At 42.9% G+C, this 24,742-nt stretch overlaps 1 protein-coding gene across 2 annotated transcripts in view; it reads right to left on the bottom strand.

Moving 5' to 3' along the window:
* Nucleotides 1-13,770: 13,770 nt before the first annotated feature.
* RUNX1 (RUNX family transcription factor 1) overlaps nucleotides 13,771-24,742 on the bottom strand; it is a 232,928-nt gene continuing 221,956 nt past the window's right edge. For both annotated transcript variants that reach the window (XM_019730263.2, XM_019730261.2), the window contains 2 exons: nucleotides 24,131-24,292; nucleotides 13,771-18,630 (listed from right to left, as the gene is read on the bottom strand). In XM_019730263.2, the coding sequence (XP_019585822.1) occupies nucleotides 18,155-18,630; nucleotides 24,131-24,292 (638 nt within the window). In that variant the 3' untranslated portion in view covers nucleotides 13,771-18,154. The remainder of the gene's footprint in view (nucleotides 18,631-24,130; nucleotides 24,293-24,742) is intronic.

Below are 24,742 nucleotides of genomic sequence, written 5' to 3'. Positions count from 1 at the left end.
CCAAGCCTCCCGTAATTCCAGGTGATATACTTGAAATGCATATCTCACCTGAAAAACCACCACCACGACAGCATAGTAATTCCTACTCCCACTAGCCTGTAAATCACTGCCTCCTCTGGGATTTTTCTGAGAGTAGGCTGGAATACGAGGACATTAGAAAGGTTGGAAGAATGCTGACCAATGAAGAAGCCTCACTGGGTTTGTAAAAGATAAGAACAGAGGCACAGAGAAAGACTCTGGGGTGTTTAAAGACATACCATGCTTCTTTTACCCCCAAACTTATTTGATTTCCTCTCTTCCTCCGTCCCTCCCTCCTTTCCTTCCTTCCTTCCTTCCTTCCTTCCTTCCTTCCTTCCTTCCTTCCTTCCTTCCTTCCTTCCTTCCTTCCTTCCTCCATCTCTCCTTTCGTTCCTCCCTTCCTTCTATAAAAATTTTTGAGTCTCACTACATTTTTTTTTCTTTTTGCACTGGGTATATCAAAATAAATAATACACACACCCTGTCCTCTGAATTTCCAAGAGAAGAAAAACGATAAACTAGCAAATCATCACAATGAACTGTGACTATACACTATAGAAAGGTTATAAGAGGCAATGGGAGAAAAGGGGAGGGAGTGATTGATTCCTTCTGCCTGGGGTTAACCCTCTATTGGCACAGCCTGACCATGAGGGATCTAGATAAATGTTGGCGTCTCCCTTTGCCTTCAGCTGGGTTGAAAGTTTAAACAGCCTCTCTTCCCCAGAGCAAAAGAAAGGTAAGCAGTAGTTGGGGTGGGGGATAGATTTATCTGAGTTTGGGGAGCCTAGGTAGGTTTACAACTTAGATTTTAAACCTACCTGTTTCTGACTAAGTAATGACCTTGAACAAGTGAATTCATTTGCAAAGGCCTCCGCTGGATTAGATAAACTCAAGTATCCCTCTTTGCTTTATTCCACAATTATTTGAAAAGCTTTGGGCTTGATTTCTATGGGGCCTATGAGTCACTTCCTGTATGAAGTTGGTGACTGGGAAGGAGGGTAGAACCAATGTAACTGAGCAGCAGCTGCTTTAGGCACCACGCTAGGCAATTTCCCCGTCATCTAATTTACTCTTCACAGCAACACCACTGAGAGCTGTATTATTAGTTCCATTTTGTGGATTAGGAAAGCAATGCTTAGAGAAATGAAGTACCATGTCCAAGTTTACACAGTTAATTTGTGACAGGGTATGAATTTTTCTTTCCCCCAGATACGATTTTAGTTTAAAGTCTATGCTCCATCCACTGTGCTAAACAGGAAGCTCTGGCTTTGAAAACCAAAGGGAAAAATGGAATCTGTATAACCATGTTCATGAATTTCATGGAGGTGGCTTAAATGAGACTTGTTAAATTAGACTCCAAGGGGAAAATAGGGTCAATGGTTCAATAACCCTGGATTGTTCTGTTAATAGATGGCCTGGCATTGTGATAATAGCGACATCATCTTGGATGAGTTACTAAACTTTTCAATATTTCAGTTTCTTCATCTGTATACGAGGATAATAATAACATCACCTACACACCCTACACTACCTCTGATGACTGACGTGAAGAGCAAGTGAGGTAATGTATAAACGCACTTCTTGGAATTGCAAAGTGCCATGTAATTCTGATTTGGTATAACTTGGTTTGTTACGTGTTGCGTGTCTAAATGTCAGCTTTCAGTTCCAATATTCAAATCCGTTTAGTTTTTTATATTAAAGTATATACAGCTACAGAAAAATACACCAATCATAATTGTGGTTTAGCTTGATGAGCTAGAACCTAGAGATAGAACATCATCAGTCCCCTGGAAACGCCTCTCATGTCATTTCCCGGTCACTGTCCCCTTCTTCCCTCCAACAGGGCCTGACCTGTATTACCTGTGATGAGTTTTGCCTGTGTTTGAACTTTATGTAGATGAAATCATACAATACATATTCTGTTTTTGTTGTTTAGCTTCTTAACTCAACCTTATGTTTGTAAGAAAGGTCTTGTTGCTGAAGCAGTAGTTTATTGGTTTTCATTATTCATAGAATCCTATTGTGTAAATAGACCACAATTTGTACTATTCAAATAGATAATTGAATGGTAAACCAGCTTGAATCCTTGGAACAAAACCAACTTAATCTGATGGGTTATCCTTTTTTTATATTACTGAATTCAGTTTGATAATATTTTATTCTACCGTTCTGTCTCTGTGCTTATGTGTGGATTGGTTTGTACTTTTTCTTTTTTGCAATGTGCTTGTCAGGTTTTGGTATCAAGGTTATTCTGGCTTCATAAAATGAGTTGGGAAATGTCTTTTATCCTCTGTATTCTCTATATGCACTTTTTTTTAATAAACTGTGTTTCAGTCTGGCTCATTTGACTTATCTCTCATTCCACCAAACCTCTTTGCAGCTGTCCCTCATTTACTATTAAATTTATTAGTTCTTAATTTCAGTTCAAATATTTTTCAGTTGTGGAATGCCCACTTTTTTCTTCTTATATTTTCAAGTTCTCTGCTGAGAGTCCACATAGAGCCATACAAGTTTTTTTTGCATTTATTAATTACATATATATTTTTAAGGCCATAGCTGAGAACTCCTGTGGGACTATTTCTTTTATCTGTGATTTCTCTTGGTTTTTAATGATTTGTTCATGTCTTTTGGTGTGCCAAGTAATTTTCAATTTAATACCAAGCATTCTCTATAAAAAATTGTTGAGATAATGAGGCTCTGGATACTTTGGAAGGCAGTTGGGTTTAGAGTAATTTACCTTAATCCATGCAGATGTTGAGATGATTAGAATCTGGGTTTCAGTATTTGTGAGGCTGTACTCCCAGCTACAGCTCTTTGCACAGCCCAACTGAAAGCCTGAGCTATTTATCAGCACCTCTCATCCTTAAAGGGCCCTGAACCCCAATTTTTGTCTCTGCCTTGTAAGGCTAACAGAACTATTTCAGCTTCTCAGCATCCTTGAGAAACAAAAATTTACCTGGATGGGAAAAGCAAAAGCAGTGCCAAATGTCAGAGTCACCTCACTTCACGCTTTTTTCCTTTTCCCTTTCTTTTGAGGATATTGGCTCCTTAGGTATCAGCTACCTTGTTTTGATGTGTCTTAAATACACACACGCACATACTTTGAAGATTTTTTAAGTTGTTCCCTATGGGAGTGTTGATTTGCAACATACTACTCCATTACTGGAGGCAGAAATCTTTCAAAATCTACTTTTCACATACCAAATGCGTAACTCTTGGTAACCTCAGGATATCTACCCTGATATACTTCTGAGAACGAGGTCTGAGAAAACTTAAATTGTCTTTATAATTTCAGAAAATGCATCAACTTAAACTCAAAGTTTCTGGCATTTTATTTATTTATTCCCCAGTTTTATGCTTCCTCTTATTTGTTTTATAGTCATCTTAGTGTGTATGAAAAATACTTAAGCTGTCCCAAAGTTCAGATTTCAGCTCAGTGTTGAATTGAAAGACGTTTCCAAGAAAACACAAGGTAAACATGTAGGGACCATGACTGTTAAGCAATGTGACCTGGTCCCCAGGCTGTACATGACTTTGGAGTCATTCTTTACACTTCAAGTTCTGGCAGCAATTAGGGAAGTGCTGTCTTGTGAGCTCTTTTCTTTTTCCTTCTGTCTTTGTAATAATTTCTTTTGTCAATATGACCAACCAATTTCGGATCAGAGGTATGGCATCTTCATAATGACACATATAGAGGCTCAGATCTGCACCTTTTAAAATTCATCCGTATTAAAGGAAGGCACTGAGCCTTTTAACATGTTGGAAAAAGAGCTGAATTCTCCCTTAAAGTTATTTCTTTCCACAAAAGGTAGGATTCAGTGTTAAGACAGATGGGAGGAGCCTAATGGACCATTCTGAAAGAACTACCATTTAAATGGTAAAGTACAGTATGTTTTAAAGTGACAAGCCCAAGAGCTGAAAATGACTCTTTGATCTTTAAAAGGCTCATAAACAGAAGTAGTGCACTTGCAGACCTATATTTATGTATTCAAATATGGGGAGAAAATCCAAGCAGAGTCTCAGGACTGAGGGAGTTTGCTGTTTAGACAAAAAGGAGGGCAATTACATCAAACCTTTTACCTCATGAAGCGAGATTTCTTCCCTCCTCATTCACCAATGACCTAGAATCTTGCTAAGTGGGGCCTGAACCAATCATTACACAGAAGTAAGGTATTTGTGAAGAAAGAAAGAGACAATTGAAACCCAAAGAAAGAATGTTTTGTTTCTGAATTAAAATTTTGTTGTTGCCACTTTCTCTTACTTTGATGTAGCGTCTCCAACTATCTCTTAACCCCTACCCCTCAGTGCCACCCACATACACATGTCCCCCTTCTTTACTATTGATCACTAACCACATCTGGAGAGTTAATCGATGGACAACATGTCTATTTATTCTGTCTCATGGAGCAACTAGAAAGGGTTCATATATAACTGCAGGGACACTGTCATGGCTCTGAAGGTGGTTGTTGTTAAGAGACATTCAAAGGAAGTCAAATAACTGTGACTTACATAAACCCATGGATACTTTCAGTTTCAACAGCCTGTTGATGTTTTTTCTTCCTCTGACCCAAATGATTCAGTCCTTGAGAATAAATAAATTCCACCTTGCATATAAGACTCACAGGCACTAAGATGTGGGATCGAGTTGTGGTTTCAACAGCAGCCATTTACTCTTTTACCTGGTTCCCACTGTGACCACAGGTACGCATTTGTCACATGGCAATTTGGCTCATGGAATCCGAGGGGACCTTGGACCAGATCAAACTCTATTGATCCAAAAGTGAGTTTTGCTCTCATTAGCTGTTCACTTGACTTAAGTTCTATGAATAATGATAAAAGAAATTTGCATATACAGAGGGTGCCAAAAAAATGTATACACATTTTAAGAAAGGAAAAAGCTATTAAGGTTATGCTGATAAAATAATCACTTTGAGCACCTCTTGTAATTGCAGAAGTCAAACGTGACTTATATTCATCTTTTGTTATCGGTATATATTATTACAATTTTAATACAGTTTTTTTCCTTCCTTAAAATGTGTATACATTTTTTTGGCACCTTCTGTATTCACCCCCTAAGGTATGACACAGAACATAACTGTATCCCAGGGTCTCCTAAGTGTCCCTCCCTCACCCACCAAATGTAACTGAGTCTCCTGAACTTTGTGTTAATCATTCCCCTAATTTTCTTATAACACCTATGTACGCATCCCTAAAAAATAATTATTTAGTTTTGCTTGCTTTTTAACTTTATATAATTAGGATATATATTTTTCTGATTTTTTTCTGTATAATACATCTTGACACATGCTATGGCAATCCATTCACTTTCATCTCTACATACAATTCCATTGTAAGAATTTATTTATCCAACTTATTTATCCATTCTTCTGTTGTGGGCATTTGGGTGGTGTCCAGTTTTTGCTGTTACAAATGCTGCCATAAGCATCTGTACAAATCTGCTGCCTATGAAGAGAGTTTCTGGAGTATTTTTTTCAGCAATGGAAATGCTGGGACTTAGGGTAAGTGTGTGTTCAGTGTTTTGAGAGTAACGTCAAGCTGGTTTCCGAAGTGGTTAATTCATGCTCCCACCTGCAAAGTGTGAGAGTAGTCGTTGCTTCTTATCCCGTCCAACATTTTATAGTATCTTCCTTTTCATTGTTTTTCCAAACATATTTATTATTCATAATAGTGAAATGAAATGGACAGTTTTATCTTTATCTCACAGGTGTGGAAGCTGAGGCTTGGTGATTCCAAGTCATTAGATTAGGTGTAAGGAGCATAGGTTCTGGAAATGTGTTATGTGTAGGGAGGAGATCATGTCACCCAAAACCAATTCATAGAAAACCTGCCTAACGATCCATCATCTTACGGCCGGTTTCCTTCAAATTCACCTCTTTGAAAGTTTTGCATCTGTTTGGAAGCTCTTAATGTGAAACTAAACACAAAGCAACATAACTGAATAAAACTAAATAAAATTGCTTAAAATTTGAAAAAAGGATCTTTAGAAAAAGTGGCTAAAAAGACCCTCATGTGTTCACAAGGGGTAAAAGGATGCCCATATGTTTTTTTTTTTTTCTTTGTTTTTTTTTAAATTTTATTTTATTAAATTTATTGGGGTGACAATTGTTAGTAAAATTACATAGATTTCAGGTGTACAATTCTGTATTACATCATCTATAAATCCCATTGTGTGTTCATCACCCAGAGTCAGTTCTCCTTCCATCACCATATATTCGATCCCCCTTACCCTCATCTCCCACCCCCCACCCCCCGCCCCCCCTTTTTAAACCATTATCCATAAATCACAGCAAATTTGATGACTGCTTATCAAAAATTTAAAAAAAGTCAGAAATGCCGTTAGAAGTAGTCAACAGTTAAAAAAACAAGGTGGCAAATGAGGATGGGACGTGGGAAAGAATGCAGAAACCTTTGAAGCTGGATTGAATTTTAAGGTAACTTGACTATCAGGCAAATGGATCACAGACAAAGTGGTTTCTGACAAACTGACCGAGACATTTTGGGGTTGTTACAAAACTTAGGGCAGAGTTAGGACTGAGCTATGTGTGGAGGTGCCAGGTTGTCCATCATGGTAGGTTCTGGAGCTACCCTACTGCCTCCTCTCACTTCCTCATTACTTTGTAGTCCCCGGACACCTGAAGGGTCTCGCTAAACTGGAAGGAATCAGAGTTTGGGAGAAGAGAAAGCACTTCTTCTCTCAGTCGGTGCTCCTGCCAGGGGTGACGCCACAGAAACCATTTGTGTGTGTGTGTGTGTGTGTGTGTGTGTGTGTGTGTGTGTGTGTGTGTGTTTGTGTGTGTATTAGAGTTAAGCTTGTCTGCAAATCACAGAAAACCACACATATGAGTGGTTTAAGTGAGAGATAAATGTTTAGTTTTCTTTCATGTGGATGAATCCAGATGTGGGCAATCCAGGGCTGGGATAAGGGCTCCACAAAGATTTGGGGCCAGGCTCCTTCTAATCCCACCTGCTCTCCTTGAGAAATGGTTCCCTCCCACTAACCATCACCTCCTCATTCTAGTTAGCAAGTTGGGGAAGAGACGAAGGAGAAGGGGCAAAGTATGCACACCAACCCTCCTTTAAGGAGGCTTTCCAGAAGCTGCCACACTCTATTTCCATTTAGATAACATTGGCCAGAAATTTGTCACATGGGAAATCAGGCTACAAGGGACGCTGTGAGGTGTGGTCCTTTTTCCAGGCAGCCGTGTGCCCAAGGGACTCTATCACTAAGGAAAACAGATATTGGTGTAGGCAACTAATAAGTTTTGGCTTTCTAAAATTCATTACTGGAAGAAAGGTACAGGTATTGTAGCTGTGTGAATCCTACTGTTTTTGCATGCTTTAACATGCAGGCCTTTCTGCTTGACAATTAAAATCAAGGAACACACAGTGAAATCCTCCCTCCATCCCTGGGTGCCATCTGGTTAGTATAGGAAGAAGGTGCAGCTGAAACTTAGGCCACTGCTGTGAGGCTGCCGGCCTGTGGGCGTAAGGCCAAGGGAAGAAGAATTTCCTCCCCCATCAAGGTGGGTAATGAGAACATGGAGAGAAGAGTTCAAGGGTCCCCCTTTGTTTGCTGAGAGTCAGATCTGGATCATGGAGTACTTGTTGGAAAAGGGAACACTGCTTTCTTATTAAACCTGTGTGTGTGGCTCTCAGGCAGCATTCCTAACAAGCAAGGTAGAACAAACTTTTTCAGCTATCCTAGTTTCTGTTTCTACCTGGATGGATTCTCCATTGATGGAAGACACCCTGGCGAGCAGGTATAATCCAGTCTCGCTTCCCCTGCCCCACCATGGGCCCCAGGCAAACTCGATCCGCCCCAAATTTCTATCTCAGAGAATTCTTCTAATTTCTAAGGCCAAAATCCTCGAAGGTGTCCTCACCTCCTCTCTGTCTCATACACCATATACAATGCATCAGCATACCCTATCGGCTCTACTTTGAAAATGGATTCAGAATCCAACCACTTTTTACTTTCTCTACTGCAATAACCTACCTGGATCACCCAACTGAACAGGTAAATGGGAGCTGAAATCCAGTCATGCTCCACTCACTGTGCCTTGTGCTTTGCTCCAAGGCTGCAACCATTTGAAAGACAGGAGCTCTTTTCAGCTTGCACAAGATGCCCTGTAGATAGATAGGCAGCTGCCTCGTAGGTTAGCTTATGTCACTCCTCTGTTCAAAAGTCTCTCACTCAGAAGAAAAGCCAAAAATGCCACTATGGCAGCTCTATGTGACCTGGCCCTGCCACCTCTGTAACGCCATCTCCCTTTACTTCAGCCACACTAGCCTCCCTGCTTAATCTCGAGTATAGCAAGCAAGGTCCTGCTTTGGGGCCTTTGCACCTCTTGTTCCCTTTGCCTAAAATGGCCCACTTTCCTTCACATCCTTCCAGTCTCTACACAGGGAGCTGTTCCCTGATATCCTAGCACTCCATCCCTGCAGTCCGTCTTTTTTACCCTCCGTAGCCATGTCCCCATCTGTTGTGGGCTATGTTGTGTTCTCAAAAAGATACATTCAAGTTCTAACCCCAGTACCTGTGTAGGTGACCTTACATGGAAATAGCATCTTTGTAGATGTAATCAAGTTAAAATGAAGGTGGCCCTACTCGATTAGGGTGGCCCGAATGCATTGACTAATATCCTTATAAGTATAGGGAAATTTAGATAAAGAGACACACAAGGGAGAATGCCTTAATGAAGGAGGCAGAGATTGGAGTAATGCATCTACAAGGCAAGAAACACTAAGGATTGAGGCAAGCACCAGAAGCAGAAAAGGAGAGAGGCCTGGAACAGATTCTCTCTCAGAGCCTCCAGATGGAACCAACCTTGCCGACACCTTGATCTTGAACTCTGGCTTCCAGAACTGTGAGACAATAAATTTCTGTTGTTCGAAGCTATCCAGTTGGTGGTACTTTATTACAGCAATCCTAGGAAATTAATATGTCATCTGACATACAATATGTTACTTGTTGATTTGTTTGAGGCCTGCCTCCTCCATTAGGAGGGAAAGGACTCTGCATTGTTCACTGCCATAGAAAAAAATTTTTTTTATGAAAGGCGGCCATTTTTTAAGAGAGACAGCGCAGCATTTAATTGCCTGCAAAAACCCTCACATAATCACTGAGGTGAGGGAAGAAAGTGGCCGCACACAATTATTTGTAATAACAAATAATCATACTGTGTATGTGTGTAAGACTTTTCGTCTTCAAAACGCTTTCAAAACATTAATTAATCCTTACAACAGCATCAATGAAATGGAAACTAGAGGGAGAATTTGAGGTATGCAAAATTTAATTACCAATATTAAGATTTGGCACACATCTGACACTCCTCCTACTGGGCAGTAAACACATTCCATGCCATCTCCTCTCCCTTTGAAAAAACGAGTACGAGAACCTAGTTCTATTATATGTCAGGAAGGAGGCAAAGCTACCTCTGAGAAACCCCAAGGGGAAGGGTGAGGTATCCACACATCAGAGAGAGGGTGCCTTCGTTCCCTTTGGAATTCCCTTAGGGTCCTGGGATCTAGTAATCTGAGATTGCAGCTAAGGGGAGTCATGGATACAGGGTGGGCTGGTTTTGAACAAATGGGAGGGAAATTCTGTCAGGTCATAAGATGAAGCTCAGTCAACGACCCAAACCTTAAAAAAAAAAAAAGGTGGTGACTTCATGGCATCCTGAGTCACAGGTGGGTACTTTGTGAGGGCCTTGTTAGCATCCTCTGGGGGGGTGAAGGAAAGCTCGGCTTTGTACAATGGACACCATGGAGCTGCTTCTGGAACCCTGAACTTTTGAATTTTCTAGGCTGGAGGGGTGGAGAGCCGGTGTTCATGCATTTAGAGGGAAGGACCTGCCCAACCCTTCTGGAGCAGAAAGAGTGCTTCATGCCCGGGGCCATCAGCCTCTGTATCCCCACCCATGTGGCCTATTGGAGGGGGCTTTCCCAGCTCTCAATCAAGGCCTCCTGCATAGTTCCTCATTTCTCAAATGGGGCCTGGGTGTAGCAAGTTCCTTCTAAAGAGCACAGTAAGGAAAGGGCTTCCGCCAAGGGTAACTTCACAGAGTAGAACCTAACAAACTTCACTTCCACCAGGTGACTGGGCTCAACGTCCATAGTCGTAAACTATCTTGATAACAAACGCCCTTGACATGATACGATACAGATAGTGTGTTACCTCTGTGATCTCCCCTGCCAAACCCAAAACCCAAAACCCTAATTTTGAGAAAAAGACAGCCGACAAATTCCAATTGAGGGACATCCTACAATATGCCTGACCAGTACTCTTCAAAATGACCAAGATCCTCATAAACAAGAGAAATCTGAGAAAACATCGCAGCCGGGAGGAGCCTACATGACAATTACATGTAATGTGGGGTGCTGGAACAGAAAAAGGACATGAGGAGAAAACTAAAGATATCTGAATAAACTACGGACTTTCGTTAATAGTGAGGTATCAATATTGGCTCATTAATGTTTGCAAATGCACCCTACTAATGTTTAAAACATCAATAATAGCGGAAGTTGTGTTCTGGGAGTGGGCGCGTGGCGGGTGGGGAAGTGGGAACACTCCATACTCTGCTCAATTTCTCTGTCAATCTAAAATGGTTCTAAAAAAATAAAGCTTATTCATTAAAAATAAACAAATGAACGAAGGGCATGGTTGAGAAGGCGTGGAGGGCTCTCCCTGAGGCTGTCACTCAGACTTCAGGGGGTCTGCCTGACACCCTCGGACATGCAGGGAGGGGTTTTTAACCCGGAAGCTCTCCAGAATTTTGTGCACTGAGCAAGGCTGAGCAATTTCTTTGGAAGCCCTTTCAGTTCCCCTCCCCCTTCTGCAGAAACTCTCACAGTCATTTCTCCCTTCTGCTTTTCAAATTAGCAAGAAAGAGACATTATATGAAGACACATGCCAGCAATGAGGGTTTAGACAACTCTTTTGTCATCAGGGAACGTCTAACACTGCTCAGAGCTTCATTATAGAAAACACTTAAAAGCGTCTGCGGGGCTCAATTCACTGCTTCCACACCCATGGCTGTGGGCCATGGGTGAATTGATTTACCTCACTGCACCTCAGTTTTCTTATCTGAAAAATGGGCATAACCACAGGCTCTCTCTCATAGGACCATTGTAAGAACTGAGTAAATCAGTATATGTGAAGCGCTTAACTCAGAGCCCCGTTAGCATTAAGCACTTAAAAAATGTTTATTGTTCTTTTTTTCAGGCCTACATTCCTCCTCTGGAGTACTTAGAGCACTTCAGATGGTACAGAATCACTCTGACACTAAGGTCTGCTTTAAAAACCTGCGATACACAGTGGTAATCCAGTAACTACCTGGCAAGTTTCTGTTTTCTTCTTCCTAGCTCACGGTTCTGACCCTAGAAATTGAATTCAATAAAACCTTTTGAAAGAGCAAGCTGGAGGTATCTGTCAAAATGTAAAATCATTTTGAACCAGCAGTTCCTTTGAAATGTACAATAATTCTAGCATAAGGGCATAAGATATATGCAGAGAACACTTATAATGGCAGTACACTAGATGCCTCCCGTCAGTAAAGGAGAGGGTACATGAATTAGTATAACCATGTACTCTGATGCAGGGCTGTCACTGGAAAGAATGAAGTAGGTCTAAGTATGCTACTGTGGAAGGAGGCACATTCTACATTGTCATACAGGGTGTCATGCGGGGTCTCTGGTCCCGCTCCCCGCACAAGAACTCAGGATATGGTGAGGCCAAAAAGGAACACCAATAGAGCCATAGGTAGGGGAGTCATACCACTGTATTCTTGCTGGAGGCTGAGTTGGAGACACAGGAAGCAAACATCCACCAATAACCCAACAAGGGGTCTTCCTGCACCCCAGTCTCTCTGGCGGCGGGTGAGACGCAGGAAGTAGGATCCACACGATCTGCAATCCGCCGGCTGCTTCTCTGCCAACCAACCAACCCCACTTGCTAGCTGCAATCCGCCATGCACTTTTCTGCCTGCCAACCAATCAACCAACCAACTAACCAACACACCCACGGCAGTTATATCAGTGGCTAATTGGCTAACTGGTTACAGCTGATGGCCAACCAGTCACAGCTGATGGCCATCTATTATCTGAGCCAGCACCTTTCCACGTGAGGCTGAGAGCCTGGAAACTGCTCTCTGGGACTCTGTCCCCACATATATTTAGTGAAAAACTGTGCCATGATATGTACTGTGACGTCTTTTTGCATGGGTGAAGATAAGTGTGCGCTGTATATGATGGGTATAGGAAAAAGTCCGGAATGGTGGACACAAAACAGTTGACAGCGACAGCAAGGCATGGATTGGGAGAAGTGGAAGGCATTTTAACTTTTTATTTAGTAGTGTTTACATTTTTAATAAGTAGTGTCACTTTGTGTATTTAACATTTATCGAGCATGTATGTGCCAAACACTTTTAAAAAGGTCTAACATGTATGAACTTACTTACACTTCATAACTTAAAGCATTATTATCCCTATGTTATTGTTGAGATAACCTAGGGCACTAGTTTAATTTGTTCCCTCCTGTGAGACAGAACTGGGACTCAAACCCAGGCAGTGTGAGTCCTGAGGACCCGCCTTCAGCGGCTCCACTAGGCGTCCTTTCTGAACATCTGTAACCTGATCCTTCCAGCCATTTCCTGCCTTTGCTCATTAGCCATTACTTCCTATGTCGGTCATTTCTTTTGATCCCACTTGCTTTGGTTCCTGACATTCTTTGTGGCCACTGTGCAGACCACTGACGACCATGAGATGGCAACGAGGAGAACTGGGAAGGAGCTTTAGACAGTAGTTAGTTCTCGGCTGTGTGGTGACTTGGGTCATGTGGAGTCTTGAGACTGAAACACTAAGAATAATCTGCACAGGAGACGTGGTGAGGGTAGAACTGCTTTTAAAAAACTCCGACCACTATTCAAGGCTGCCTCCCATAACTTACAGACACGGAGGGAGGGGAGGGTGACTGGCCTCAGTTGAACATACACCCTTTCCACTTTGGGTTTGCAAACCCCACGTAATGCTTTTTCTGTTCTTTTCCTTTTTAAACAAGCATTAAAGCATGCTTCAGTGCTCCTTTCTGCCCAAAGGTGTAAACAGGGAGCCTGTGTCTCAGCTAGGCCATCAGGCCCTCAGGAGACCGGGAGCCTGGGCCTCAGCTAGGCCAACAGGCCCACAGGAGACCGGGAGCCTGGGCCTCAGCTAGGCCATCAGGCCCTCAGGAGACCGGGAACCTGGGCCTCAGCTAGGCCAACAGGCCCACAGGAGACCGGGAGCCTGGGCCTCAGCTAGGCCATCAGGCCCTCAGGAGACCGGGAACCTGGGCCTCAGCTAGGCCATCAGGCCTTCAGGAGACCGGGAGCCTGGGCCTCAGCTAGGCCATCAGGCCCTCAGGAGACCGGGAGTCTGGGCCTCAGCTAGGCCATCAGGCCCACAGGAGACCGGGAGCCTGGGCCTCAGCTAGGCCATCAGGCCCTCAGGAGACCGGGAACCTGGGCCTCAGCTAGGCCATCAGGCCCTCAGGAGACCGGGAACCTGGGCCTCAGCTAGGCCATCAGGCCCTCAGGAGACAGCCTGCACTGGAAGCACTGGGAAGAAAGGGCACAGACTTCTGCTTGTAGCAGGACAAGCCTGTGAAGGGATTCTCTTGTGCGTTGCATGGGGCTTCATTTGGCTTCCCAACCTTCCATGTCAGGGAAAGACAAAACCAACGTGATATGGTATACGTACTTGCCAAACTTGTTTATTTGCCATTCACTAGTTATTATATTGGATTTACAGAAGATACTGTGGTAGGTACAAAGTAAGTAAGGCTCCAGTGGTTCCCAGGCAGCAGCAGGCCAGCTGCCCTGCACAGGTTGGCATGACAAATGCCCTGACTACGCGCAGTGAACCACGTAAGACGGAGTGCCTGCTTTCCGGCGCTATCTAAAAACACCTTGGAGAGAGGCTTCTGGGGTGTTCTCTCATATTGTATCTGGTTTAAAACTTGTGATTGACAGTTCTCTTTCAGAACATGTTCATTGTCAGTACCAAAGAGAAAGAAAACACACAAATTTCTAGGGTGCTTTGTGAACAGATCCAGTAACTGTTACACAAGTAGACACTAGGTGGGCCCTAGTCAAGTAAGACTGAGTTTCCCATGGTTACTTTCTCAATACATGTGTTCTACTGTCATTTCAATTTGAAAGTTTATTTTTTTCCATTGAGTTTTATACATCCAGTATAGCACAAATAACCAACAGTTCTTTTTTTTGCACATTCATTTCCCCTAGAACAAAAAGTGAACTTAAAAAAAAAAATTGGAACCATGCTATTTGCTCTTTACAAAAGTGAATAAAAAGTAGCTTGTTTTAAAGTCTAAAATAAACAAAGTAGAAAGAAGCATTTTTGTCTACAGTATTTAGCAAACATAAGAAAGTCTTTAGAAACACACAAAAAATTGAAAAAAGTTCTTACAGGTATTAACAATATTTTATAATGAAGCTGAAAATCTATTTACATACATAAATACAATTAACTTTGTTGATGCAACTCTTCTGAAAGGAAAAGATAATGCCAAGTGATCAGCCTCAATACTGATCTGGCTAAAGGGAGGGGAATAACTCCAAACAGACACACAACACCCCCCCCACAAACAATTGTATACTGTAGGTAAACAAACAAAAAGGAATTTTGTTCAGGTGTGAAAAATGTTCTGAGATTATTGTTAAACTGATTTTTGATGTATAAAAGACCCCAAACATGTCATCCCCTGAAAAGAAAAACCACCAAAAACAAAAAGCAGGATGGAATGTCCCAAGAAAACAGGTATTTCAGGAAAGAAATCTACAATCCTAAATTGCAAGACATCTGAGTGAAACCATTCATTTCCTTTCTAATCAGAGCATTTCTGTTTATCTGCACAGAAACCCCAGGCAGCAGAAAGGCTGTCTATTAACTCACTGATTGCAATTTGCCCAGGAAGGCTTCTGTTGCTGCACTTGGACAGTAAGCAGACCCAAAATGGTCGACAACATCTCTGTCCTGCTGGAAGAAACCCATAAGCAGGAGAAAAGCTGACTCACCATGTTCCTGTATGTAAAGGGAGGCGAACTCAGCTCTGCTTGTTCTGGACAAGTGGTGTTGGGGTGGGGATGTGTGCTATCTCCTTATACAAAGTGGGAGAATGGACTCGGGGGTGGGGGTTGGGGAGAGAGAAAGAGGGAGATATTAAGGGGCAGAGAGGGAGAGAAATAAAAGTATTTTAGATAGTGAGAAAAACAAAAAACTGAAATGAAATACGTGTCCATGTTGAAATTATAAATAAGGGCATGAATAAGCAGTAGAGATGGCTTATTTAATCTTTCTTCTCCTGGACCAATACTTCCAGATACATCCAGTTATTACATTATTGGCTTAAGGGTCTCCCTGAAAAAAAGAACCACCTTAATTTACCTGAAGGCAATGAATGCAATCCCTTAGGGGGAAAAATGCATTGAGTATGAGACCTATATCCAAAACAATGGTTTGATTTATTATTTTCTGGAACAATTAAATACTGTCTATGCTGGTGAGGGTCTATGGAACTCTGAATGGCCAAACCAGTCGTCTACAGCAAAGTGAAAAGCCCTCCTTATACACGGCTTTGAGAGTGAAGATTCAATGTGAGAGAGTATCTGATTCCCTTCTAGGGCATTAGGCTGACTTTGAGTTGGAATACCTTCAGGTTTAATTGATCTAAAAAATATAAATTTTTTTCCTTCATTTTTCTCCCAACATTTTGTCAGGTCAGATATGGCAACATGTGCTGAAAAGAACATTTAAATTCAATCTGGGGTAAATAGGCTAAGGGTCCTTTTCAGAAATAAAAAATTTAAATTTACTGACATTTAAGGATAATTTTGCTGCAAAAATGTAATATAGAATAAAACATGAAATTGAATTGTGGAGGGAGAATTATGTCTAAAATAAAAATGAACATATTCTGAATTTCTCCAAGATCTTCTAGCTCTTTTCTAGGTATGAACGACCTGACAACACAAACTGCTTTACTCTTTAACTCTTACCAAAGTGCTACTGCATTTGTGTAAAACAAATAATCAATATATATATACACATATATAAGAAAACTCAAAAAACAAGTTGTTTTAAATAAGTCCAGCTGTCTTGCTGCCTGCAGCCAAAGATTTTTCTAATTGGAATCCTTAAATTTATAAAATAAAAATCAAACAGTTCTAAAGTCCTGCTTTCAAATACTCTTCCGAGTTGACCTGAAATTGTTTCAACTAATTTAAGAGGTACATTAAATAACAACCAGATCATTTTGAGCACACATGTCAAAATCAGCAGTTAGTATTTATATGAGTTGTACAACAACTGCATTCTGACCAAATCCTCCAATAAAAATAGTGCCATAAAATTTACAGTGACATTGGATATGTTTGAACTGTAGCCGTGGGCAGCAGTGACATCCTTCCTGTCATGCTGATGTGCAGGTAAAAGTGCACACACCCCACAGGGTAGGGTCTCAGCCAGGTGGAAGCAACACAAAGGTGGTGGTGAGTGACAGCATGGGATGGGGTCCTGCACAGGGGGGAACGATGCTCTTCCATGTGACTCGAGACACACAGAGGGAAACTGGCTTGTTCGGGCCTGTTTCTGGGCCTACCTTATGAAAGTTTAGCTGGAAACCTTTGGCTGTCAAAGACACCCAGTCTAGTCCCAGGGTTGGGGAATAGCCACAAGTTTTGTTCTGCATAAATGAACAGGTACTGTATCAAACAGGACTATTTTCTTGGAGCTAAAAAAATCTGAACTCTGGATTCAGATGATCTCCTTCCTACCCCAGAACTGAGCATTTAAGGAACCCCTCAGTTCGTTCATTCGATTCCCATGTGGATACAGCTTACTTTGGATTTGCTGTTACAAAGCATGTCTGAAATTATCAAGAGGCTATGGAGTGAGCAAATCCCTTGGCAGAAAATAAATTCTCTCCAGAGGTGCAATCATTGGCATCTCTATGAATGGTCTGAAACCAGATTTGACCTTCTCTGTTTGAAGGGAGGGAGTCAGATATGAGACCCTTTGTTGAGATTGGCAGAAAATTCCATACTTCAGATCTTTGGAGTGACCCTCAATATCAAAAAAGCCTATTAAAAACATTGCTGCATTAGCTACCAACTCGTTTGATTAACATTAAAGGAAGTTTAATGTAAACAATATTTAGATAACCAAGTGATCACATTACCCATCCTTTTTCCCCAGCCTTCTTCAATGTGATATATTTAACTTTGGCTACTATCAAAAACAAAAAATGTAGTACTTGATATTTTTCTTCTTAATATAAGTACATTTAAATAATAAAAAAGTATCAACACATAAGTAAGTGTCTAAACATCATGATACATAAATATCTAGGGATTCCTCGTGGGAATACAGTAGTTGAAAATGACCCAAAGCTGTAGCTGTTTCTCAAAAAAAACAACTACACAAAAGTCCAAAAGAAAAGTTAAATAAAACTTACAGAAGGAATCATACTTCTTTCAAATGTCATAGCAAGAAAAAAGCAAGCTCAAATTTATATATATATATATATATATATAAAAATAAAAACCACCCCAAATGCAAATATGCATTTTGCAATTTATAAGGTGCTGGAAAAGAAAATTACAAATATGAATTGGATGCCAAACAGAATGAATTGTATTCCCCCCACTCCCAAACCAAAATTCCACATTCTTTGGAATCAACAACTTGGTTAAAAAGTGAAGTCAAGGGTATAAAATCTTTCTTTTATTCACAGCATTGCTAAATCAGAAGCATTCACAGTTTCCCTCTGGGAATCTTCCTGTTTGCTTTACAACGCGTCCACGTGGTGGTGAAGTGGACACCTCAAGTTGTGTCAGGCTTGAAAAATCTGAGATGGGCCGACAGCAAGTGCGCACTGCACGGGCTTCGGCAGCGCAGGCGGCCTGGGGGCCCCGGCCTGGGGCGAGGTCGCATCACAGAGCGCAGGGACGCGCTCCCCCAGGCCGGCGGCCACGGCAGGGCCCAGCCGGGTTTCTCCGGGGCGCAGGCTGGGCCCCGAAGAGGCTGTCGCGGGGACGACGCGCGGCGGGCGGCCGGGCCCTCAGTAGGGCCGCCACACGGCCTCCTCCAGCCGCGCGGCGGGCGCCATGTTGGTGGGCGAGTTGCTGTGGCTGCCCTCGGCCTCCACCACGTCGCTCTGGTTCGGGAGGCTGGGGTTGAGCAGCGCCGAGCCGGTGGAGGCGTTGGTGCAGGGCGGCAGGATGCGCGGCGGCGAGCGCTCGCCGCCCACCATGGAGAACTGGTAGGAGCCGGCGGAGGCCCCGTAGTAGAGGTGGTAGGAGGGCGAGCTGGCCTGGAAGGGGCCGCCCTGCGCCTGCGACGAGCCGGGGTAGGGCGGCGGCAGGTACGTGTGGTAGCGCGTGGCTGAGCTCATGGCCGACATGCCGATGCCAATGCCTGACGTGACGGGCGTCGGGGAGTAGGTGAAGGCACCGGGGTAGTGCATGCGAGGGTCTGAGATGGAGGGCAGCGCGGGGAACTGGCGCGGGTCGCCGAAGGCCGTCAGGTCGGGTGCAGCTGCGGGGCGGGGAAACAGCGTGAGATTGGCACTTAGGGAGGCCACGCCCCCTCCGCGTCGGCCCGCCCACCGGAGATTACCCAGAATGCTGCTGCCCAGGGAGATGGGCTGATAATACACAGTAGTATAAGACAGTATATGGTATCATGTAATATAACGTGGTATGTAATATAGTATAAGAATATACATATAGTAAAGATACAGTATGTATAGACATAATATAGAATACGTATAATATAGATATAATATTGATACAATTCCAGGGTTGGCAAACTATACAGCCCATGGGCGAAATCTAGCTGTGCCAATTTTTGTATGGCCCGCAAGCGAAGAATGAGTTTTATTTTTTTAAAGGGTTGAAAAAAATCAAAAGAAGAAGAATATTTCCTGACATGAAAAGTATATGAATTCGAATTTCAGTGACCATACATAAAATGTTATTGGAATCAGCCTTACTCCTTATTTTATGTATTGTGTATGGCTGCTTTTGAGCTACCTCTGCAGAACTGAATGGTCATGACACAGACCATAGGGCCCAGAAAGCCTAAAAGATTTCGTATCTGGCTCTTTACAGAAAAAGTTTACCAACCCTCTGTAGAATCAATATATTCATACACCAATATTAATATAAATTTCATCTGTGATATTAATATAATTATAACAATATATAATCTATGACAATATAACACTATATAATAGTTACAAATGGAATGGATGTATTAATAAAGTAATAGAATATATGCATATGATATTGTATCATAACAATATTAATATATAACATTATAATACATTATACATAATATTTAGGTTGCATCATAGGAAATTGCCATATCTGTAGGCCTCAAGCAGCTCAAAATTGGCACTTTCTGTGAGTCAATCTCTGCCTACCACAGTAGTGACTGTCAGTGAATGTTAGTGACTGTCAGTACCACTCTTTCTATCCCTCATCTACCTCAGACTAGTTCCACATTTGTAGAAAGAATCCAGCCTCGATTTCTACACTATGTGCTTCACTAGTTTGTTAACATGAATGGCTACAGAACCTTGATTTATCTACTCCACTTTTGCACATGTTGAAATTTCACCAGGAATGGCAAAGCTTTGTCTATAAAACTCATTTTGGTAGGATTATGCATTTATAGTTTCACAGAGTGGCTTTGGCTAGCCTTTATTGCATCCCTTTGCATTTTTCTTAACCACAGGCTGCCCTTGGGAACTACTAGGGGGTTTAGATGCCAGGAAGGGTTCCCAGTGTCTTGTAGATTAGTGTTTCTCAAAAGAGGCATATTGACCACTTTTGTGCTGACAGTTATTTGTTGGGGGTATGGAGGGCTATCTGTGCACTGTAGGATGTTTGTCAGCTTTCTTGGCCTTTGCTCACCAGATGCCAGTCGTGTCCCCACTCCCTGAACGGTGACAACCAACAATGTCTCCAGATACTGTCAAATGTCCTGGAGGAAGGCGTGAGGGGGCAACCCCTGTCTCCACCACCCACCCCTCTTTGAGAACCAACACTGTAGATGCAAGATGGTGTCCTGGGGTAATTTCTATTTCTCAGAATTATTCATTAAATGACCAGGCCAGGACTATAATCTTTTCATCAGCAAACCCAAAAGACAGTAACGAAACAGAACGGAGGCAAGAATTAATGTTTTAAAATTTGTAAGTTCTCAGATCAACATACAAAATAACTCCAGGCTCAGAATGGCATGTGGCCTATAACCTCTTGTGTTCAGGCCCATATTGAAACTTGAGTGAGCCAAAGCTTGCTGTGAAAGGAAAGCTACCAGGGTGGATTAATCTGTTTTTGGAAGGCATCGACCCTTGATCAACTTCCTCATATTTCAAGCCTATTATTCCAGCAGGGAGAGCTAGTGTGTTCTCTCTTTCTATCTCTTTCCCTCCCCTCCCTTCCCTAACCCTCCTTTTCCCTCTCCTCCTCTCAGCCAACCTCCCTCTCTCCCTCTTTCCCTCACCCCTTCTCTCCCTCCCTCTCCCTCCCTCCCCTCTCCCTCCCTCCCTCCCACCCTCTAGTGGTTTTTTATTGCTCTAACACATTTTTTAAAAATGACCTCCTCTGTAAATTTGGGGTGAATGTGATGAGGGGATGTACTCCTCATCAGAGAGGTAATTAAAGTTTATAGAAACAACTGAAGTCTGCAGCAAATTTCTCCACTAATGAGGAAACCAGGAGTCTGACTTTCAAACAAACACTCCTGTTAATCTTTTCTAAGCGAGTCAGACATGTGGGCAGGGAAAAAGTTGTAAACTGACAGTGCTTCTAGGCTTGCCCTTCCACGGCCACTCTCTGGCTTGTCCTGAAGCCAGGCCGCACCTCATTCCACAGGGTTTGTCCCTGCCCGCTCACTGAGGCCATCTATGAGCAAGCCCTGTGTCACTTGTTTTTGCTCACACGGAGAGCTGTGACATGTTTGAGAGTTAACAGGAAGCTTTACTCCATTTTTCCAGTAAGATTTATGTAGTCTAGGGAGAAGCCGAGGTAGGAGGAAAAGCATTAGGCAAATATAATCAATTTGTTTTCATCTGATGCAATACTCTGGACACAAATAAACGACTCCTCCCATTCTTCCTCTTGCTTCATTTGCCCTGAGACAAAAAGGTGAATCCACTGGAAAATGAATGAAAGGTCACCCTGTTTCACAGCGATGTCTGGACATGCTCTGTCGGTCTGTTCCAACTAGTACGTGGTAAACTGGTGATGGTACCCAGTTACTGGAATCTTGAGTGAGTCCATGGTTTGTCACGGACATAAGTAATGGAATGATGTTATGGTCTTAGATGTCAGGGGAAAATAGTGGTTTCACTTTGGGCAGAATATCTGAAAGCTCTTAAATGCTGATTCTTTTTCTGTCTACACAGTACCGACGTCATACCACAAAAGACCATTCATTTGGTCAAATTACCCTCTTTTACACAATTTGATAATAAAACAACTTCTGCCCTTTAGATATGTTTAGATTCAAGTGAGCTATTCAAATATTTGTTTCCCTTTTTATGTCCAGTCTGATGCCTGGTACCAAGCCTCCGTTACGCACAATTCACCCACCCGTCCGCAGCTCATTTGTCATTTTGGCTGGCCCGGTGCCCCTTATTCAATACCAGTGTGGGCAGAGGTGCGGACCCCTGATATACACAGGAACTCTTAAAGAGTAGGGCACCTGGGGATTAGGTGTTTCAGGTATTTTAGTTGGAAATGTTTCCCCACTGATGGGGGGAAATGCTGTGAAGGTGTAGGTCTTCATTTTGCAGTTTGACGTGGATGAAAGCAACACCACTCAGGGCCCCTCCCACTGCCCCCAAAGGATTAAACAGCCTGAGCAGATAATGGCAGCCTTAAAAGGATCTTTTGCATGACTCAGAATAATGCATGCTGTCTGTCGCCCAGGTTGGCAGCTAAACATTATTATTTTTTTTTAAAGGAATAAAGAAAAGAAAACCTCCAGATGACAACTCTTTTCAGACAAGGTGTGGAGTCTGTCTGCGAAGGAAAGAGAGAGAGGCAGACAGAGTGCAAGTCCCCCTTGCAGAAGGAAGCCCAGGTGGGGCTGGGGCCTAGGAGACAGGCAGAGCGTGGAACTGGGGCTTGGGGTTAAAGGGAAAAGCAGGCACAGAACAGTGTGGGGTTCTCAAAGCTGGCGGCCAGGCAGCCACTTTTATGTACCTCAACCCCCTCCTGCCCACAAGCATATGACTGCACTTTTTAAGCCTGTGCGTCAGGCTTGATTTCTCAGAGGGAGATCTGCTAAGTTGAAGACTGTCCTCCCAGGCTGTTCTCTGCCCAGTGAAAGCTCATCTGGAATTCCCTCTGGTCCTCCCTTGAAGACTGCAGAGGATCATTCTGGGGTGCCAAAATGGAGCCTGGTTTGTGTCTACTTCACAGCCTCATGCCATAAAACGTTCTTCCTTGCTCCTTGGGTAACCGAAGAAAAGTTTGTTCAGAAGCGCAACTGTGATGCAGGATTTGGGGGTGTACCCGTTACTTGTTTCTTTAAAAAAACAAGTCCCGCTTCCATTTGAGTACTGGCCCATTAGAGCTGGTGGCTTCTAGGGTTCTTGGACCATAAGGTACTTGGTCTTGGGTGCTGACCAAGTCAAAACTTATGTAATGAACTCTAAGGACAGACCCACAACAGGGACATTTCCAAGGAAAACAGTAATTGTCTCAGACATAGGCCACAGCCAGTGGGAAGAGCAGTGCCACTGAGAAGAATCAGTAAAAGTTGACAAGTGCCTTTGGAATCAAACTGGTCTTGAGGGAACAGAACTTATAAAACAGGCTGAACAGACATCATACACACTTCCTATGCTACTTCCTGAAGTCCATAACCCAGCAGGTGCCTTGAAAATGTTGGCAGTAATGGCCGAAAATAACACGAAAATTAGCAACTAAATTGGCTTTCTTATTTCACTGCTGTGCCCAAGAACACTTGAAGACAGCGGTTCTCAACTGGGGGTTAGTTTTGGGCCTTGGGACATTTGGCAATGTCTGGAGATATTTTTTGGTTGTCGTGATGGTGGGGGGCTGGATGCTACTGGCATCTAGTGCCAGGGGATGCTGCTAAATATCCTACAATGCACAGGACAGTCCCCTGTCCGCAACAAAGAATGATCTGGCCCCAAATGTCAATGTGCTACTGTTGAGAAGCTGTGAGAAGAAGCTAAAGCATTTGGTGAAATCTCAACTCAAGTAATCACAATGGTCCGGACAACACAACATTACACAACATTTAAAATGTTGCCTTTGCCCCCTTGCCTGCCCCCTAATCTGCTATAATCTGATCCTGAGAGCAGAAAAACAAAAGTCTGCAGGCTTCTCAATGCTGACACTCTGAAGTATTTTCAGTTTGGTCCAGCTGCAATTTCAAAGCCCCAAATGGGGAGTTTCTTCCTCTGCTTTCAAGAAAGGAATTTTTCTCTGTAACTCTGATTTCCCTGCCCACAAGCAAAGGTGAGAGCCAAGCAGAGGTCTCATAGGTTAAATGACTAATATTTAATGAGCTCGTGTTAACGACAATTATGCTAACCGCGACACCTGAGCTATCCCTCTAACCTGGTATGAGCGGCTCTTGGCTGGAAACTTCTCCTTTGGGGTGTATTTGCTTCCCATTCCATAGGCACCCCAGTTCATGTGACACGTGAAAGCCTGCCACCACCAGATGAGTTCTAGAAGCTGACTTCTTTGGTCTTTTATAGATTATTAATCATTCACCTGCCACCTTTGCTTATCAAATGTGAGCATCGCCCCAAAATGCCCAGGGAGTCCACTTTTCCAAGCCACTGCTGCCTCTATACCCATGACCTCTGCCTCTGACTGTCAAGGAAAATCAGTGCATGGGTGAGGCTTAGAGATAGACAACCGTATCTTTAAATCATATTTTATCCAATTAAAAATGACTGCCAACCCCTTCACGCATGTCCTCTAGTCTGTCGAACCTTCCACTCTAGCTCGGTTTCAGAGTGTGTTTCCAAGCAGCTTACTTGAGAGTCGACTGGAAAGCTCTGCAGAGAGGGTGGTCATGCCGCTGGCCCGTCCAGGCGAGATGGGTGTTGCTGGGTGTACGGAAGGAGAGGCAATCGATCCCAGGTACTGGTAGGACTGATCGTAGGACCACGGCGGGGACGGCTGGATCTGCCTCGTATCTGCAGACAACCAGGGAGGTCGGTTAGATGTGGGTGGGGGGAGGGTTAACATTTTTTTGAAAGACTTAGTAAGAAACTAGTCACCTTTGTTTCAGTATGTTATACATGTCTGTGGCTGATTTACCAGTGTCCAATAAGCCTACTTTAGTCCAGGTATTTGCTTTTGTTCGATGATTTCCACCCCCAAGACACTGAAATACAGGTTGTTTGATTCTTGAAGATTTTCCTCTGAAAATCTTCCTTCCAAAGGTTTTACTTAATCATGTGACTAATGATGAGAAGAGTTGATTATGCTTTCCAGGTAGAAGTGTTAACATTCAAACTGCTGCACATATTGACTGCCCAGTTTCAGCTTTACCAATGATTATAATTAACACCATCAGAAACATTTTATACCCTCAGGAGATCATCTGTCTATCTGCACTCAGTAAGAAAAAAAGAACATAGAGT

This window comes from Rhinolophus sinicus, linkage group LG01 (assembly GCF_036562045.2).
Source record: "Rhinolophus sinicus isolate RSC01 linkage group LG01, ASM3656204v1, whole genome shotgun sequence".
In the NCBI taxonomy this organism is placed as follows: Eukaryota; Metazoa; Chordata; class Mammalia; order Chiroptera; family Rhinolophidae; genus Rhinolophus; species Rhinolophus sinicus.
This window is presented reverse-complemented; position numbering and strand designations above follow the sequence as displayed.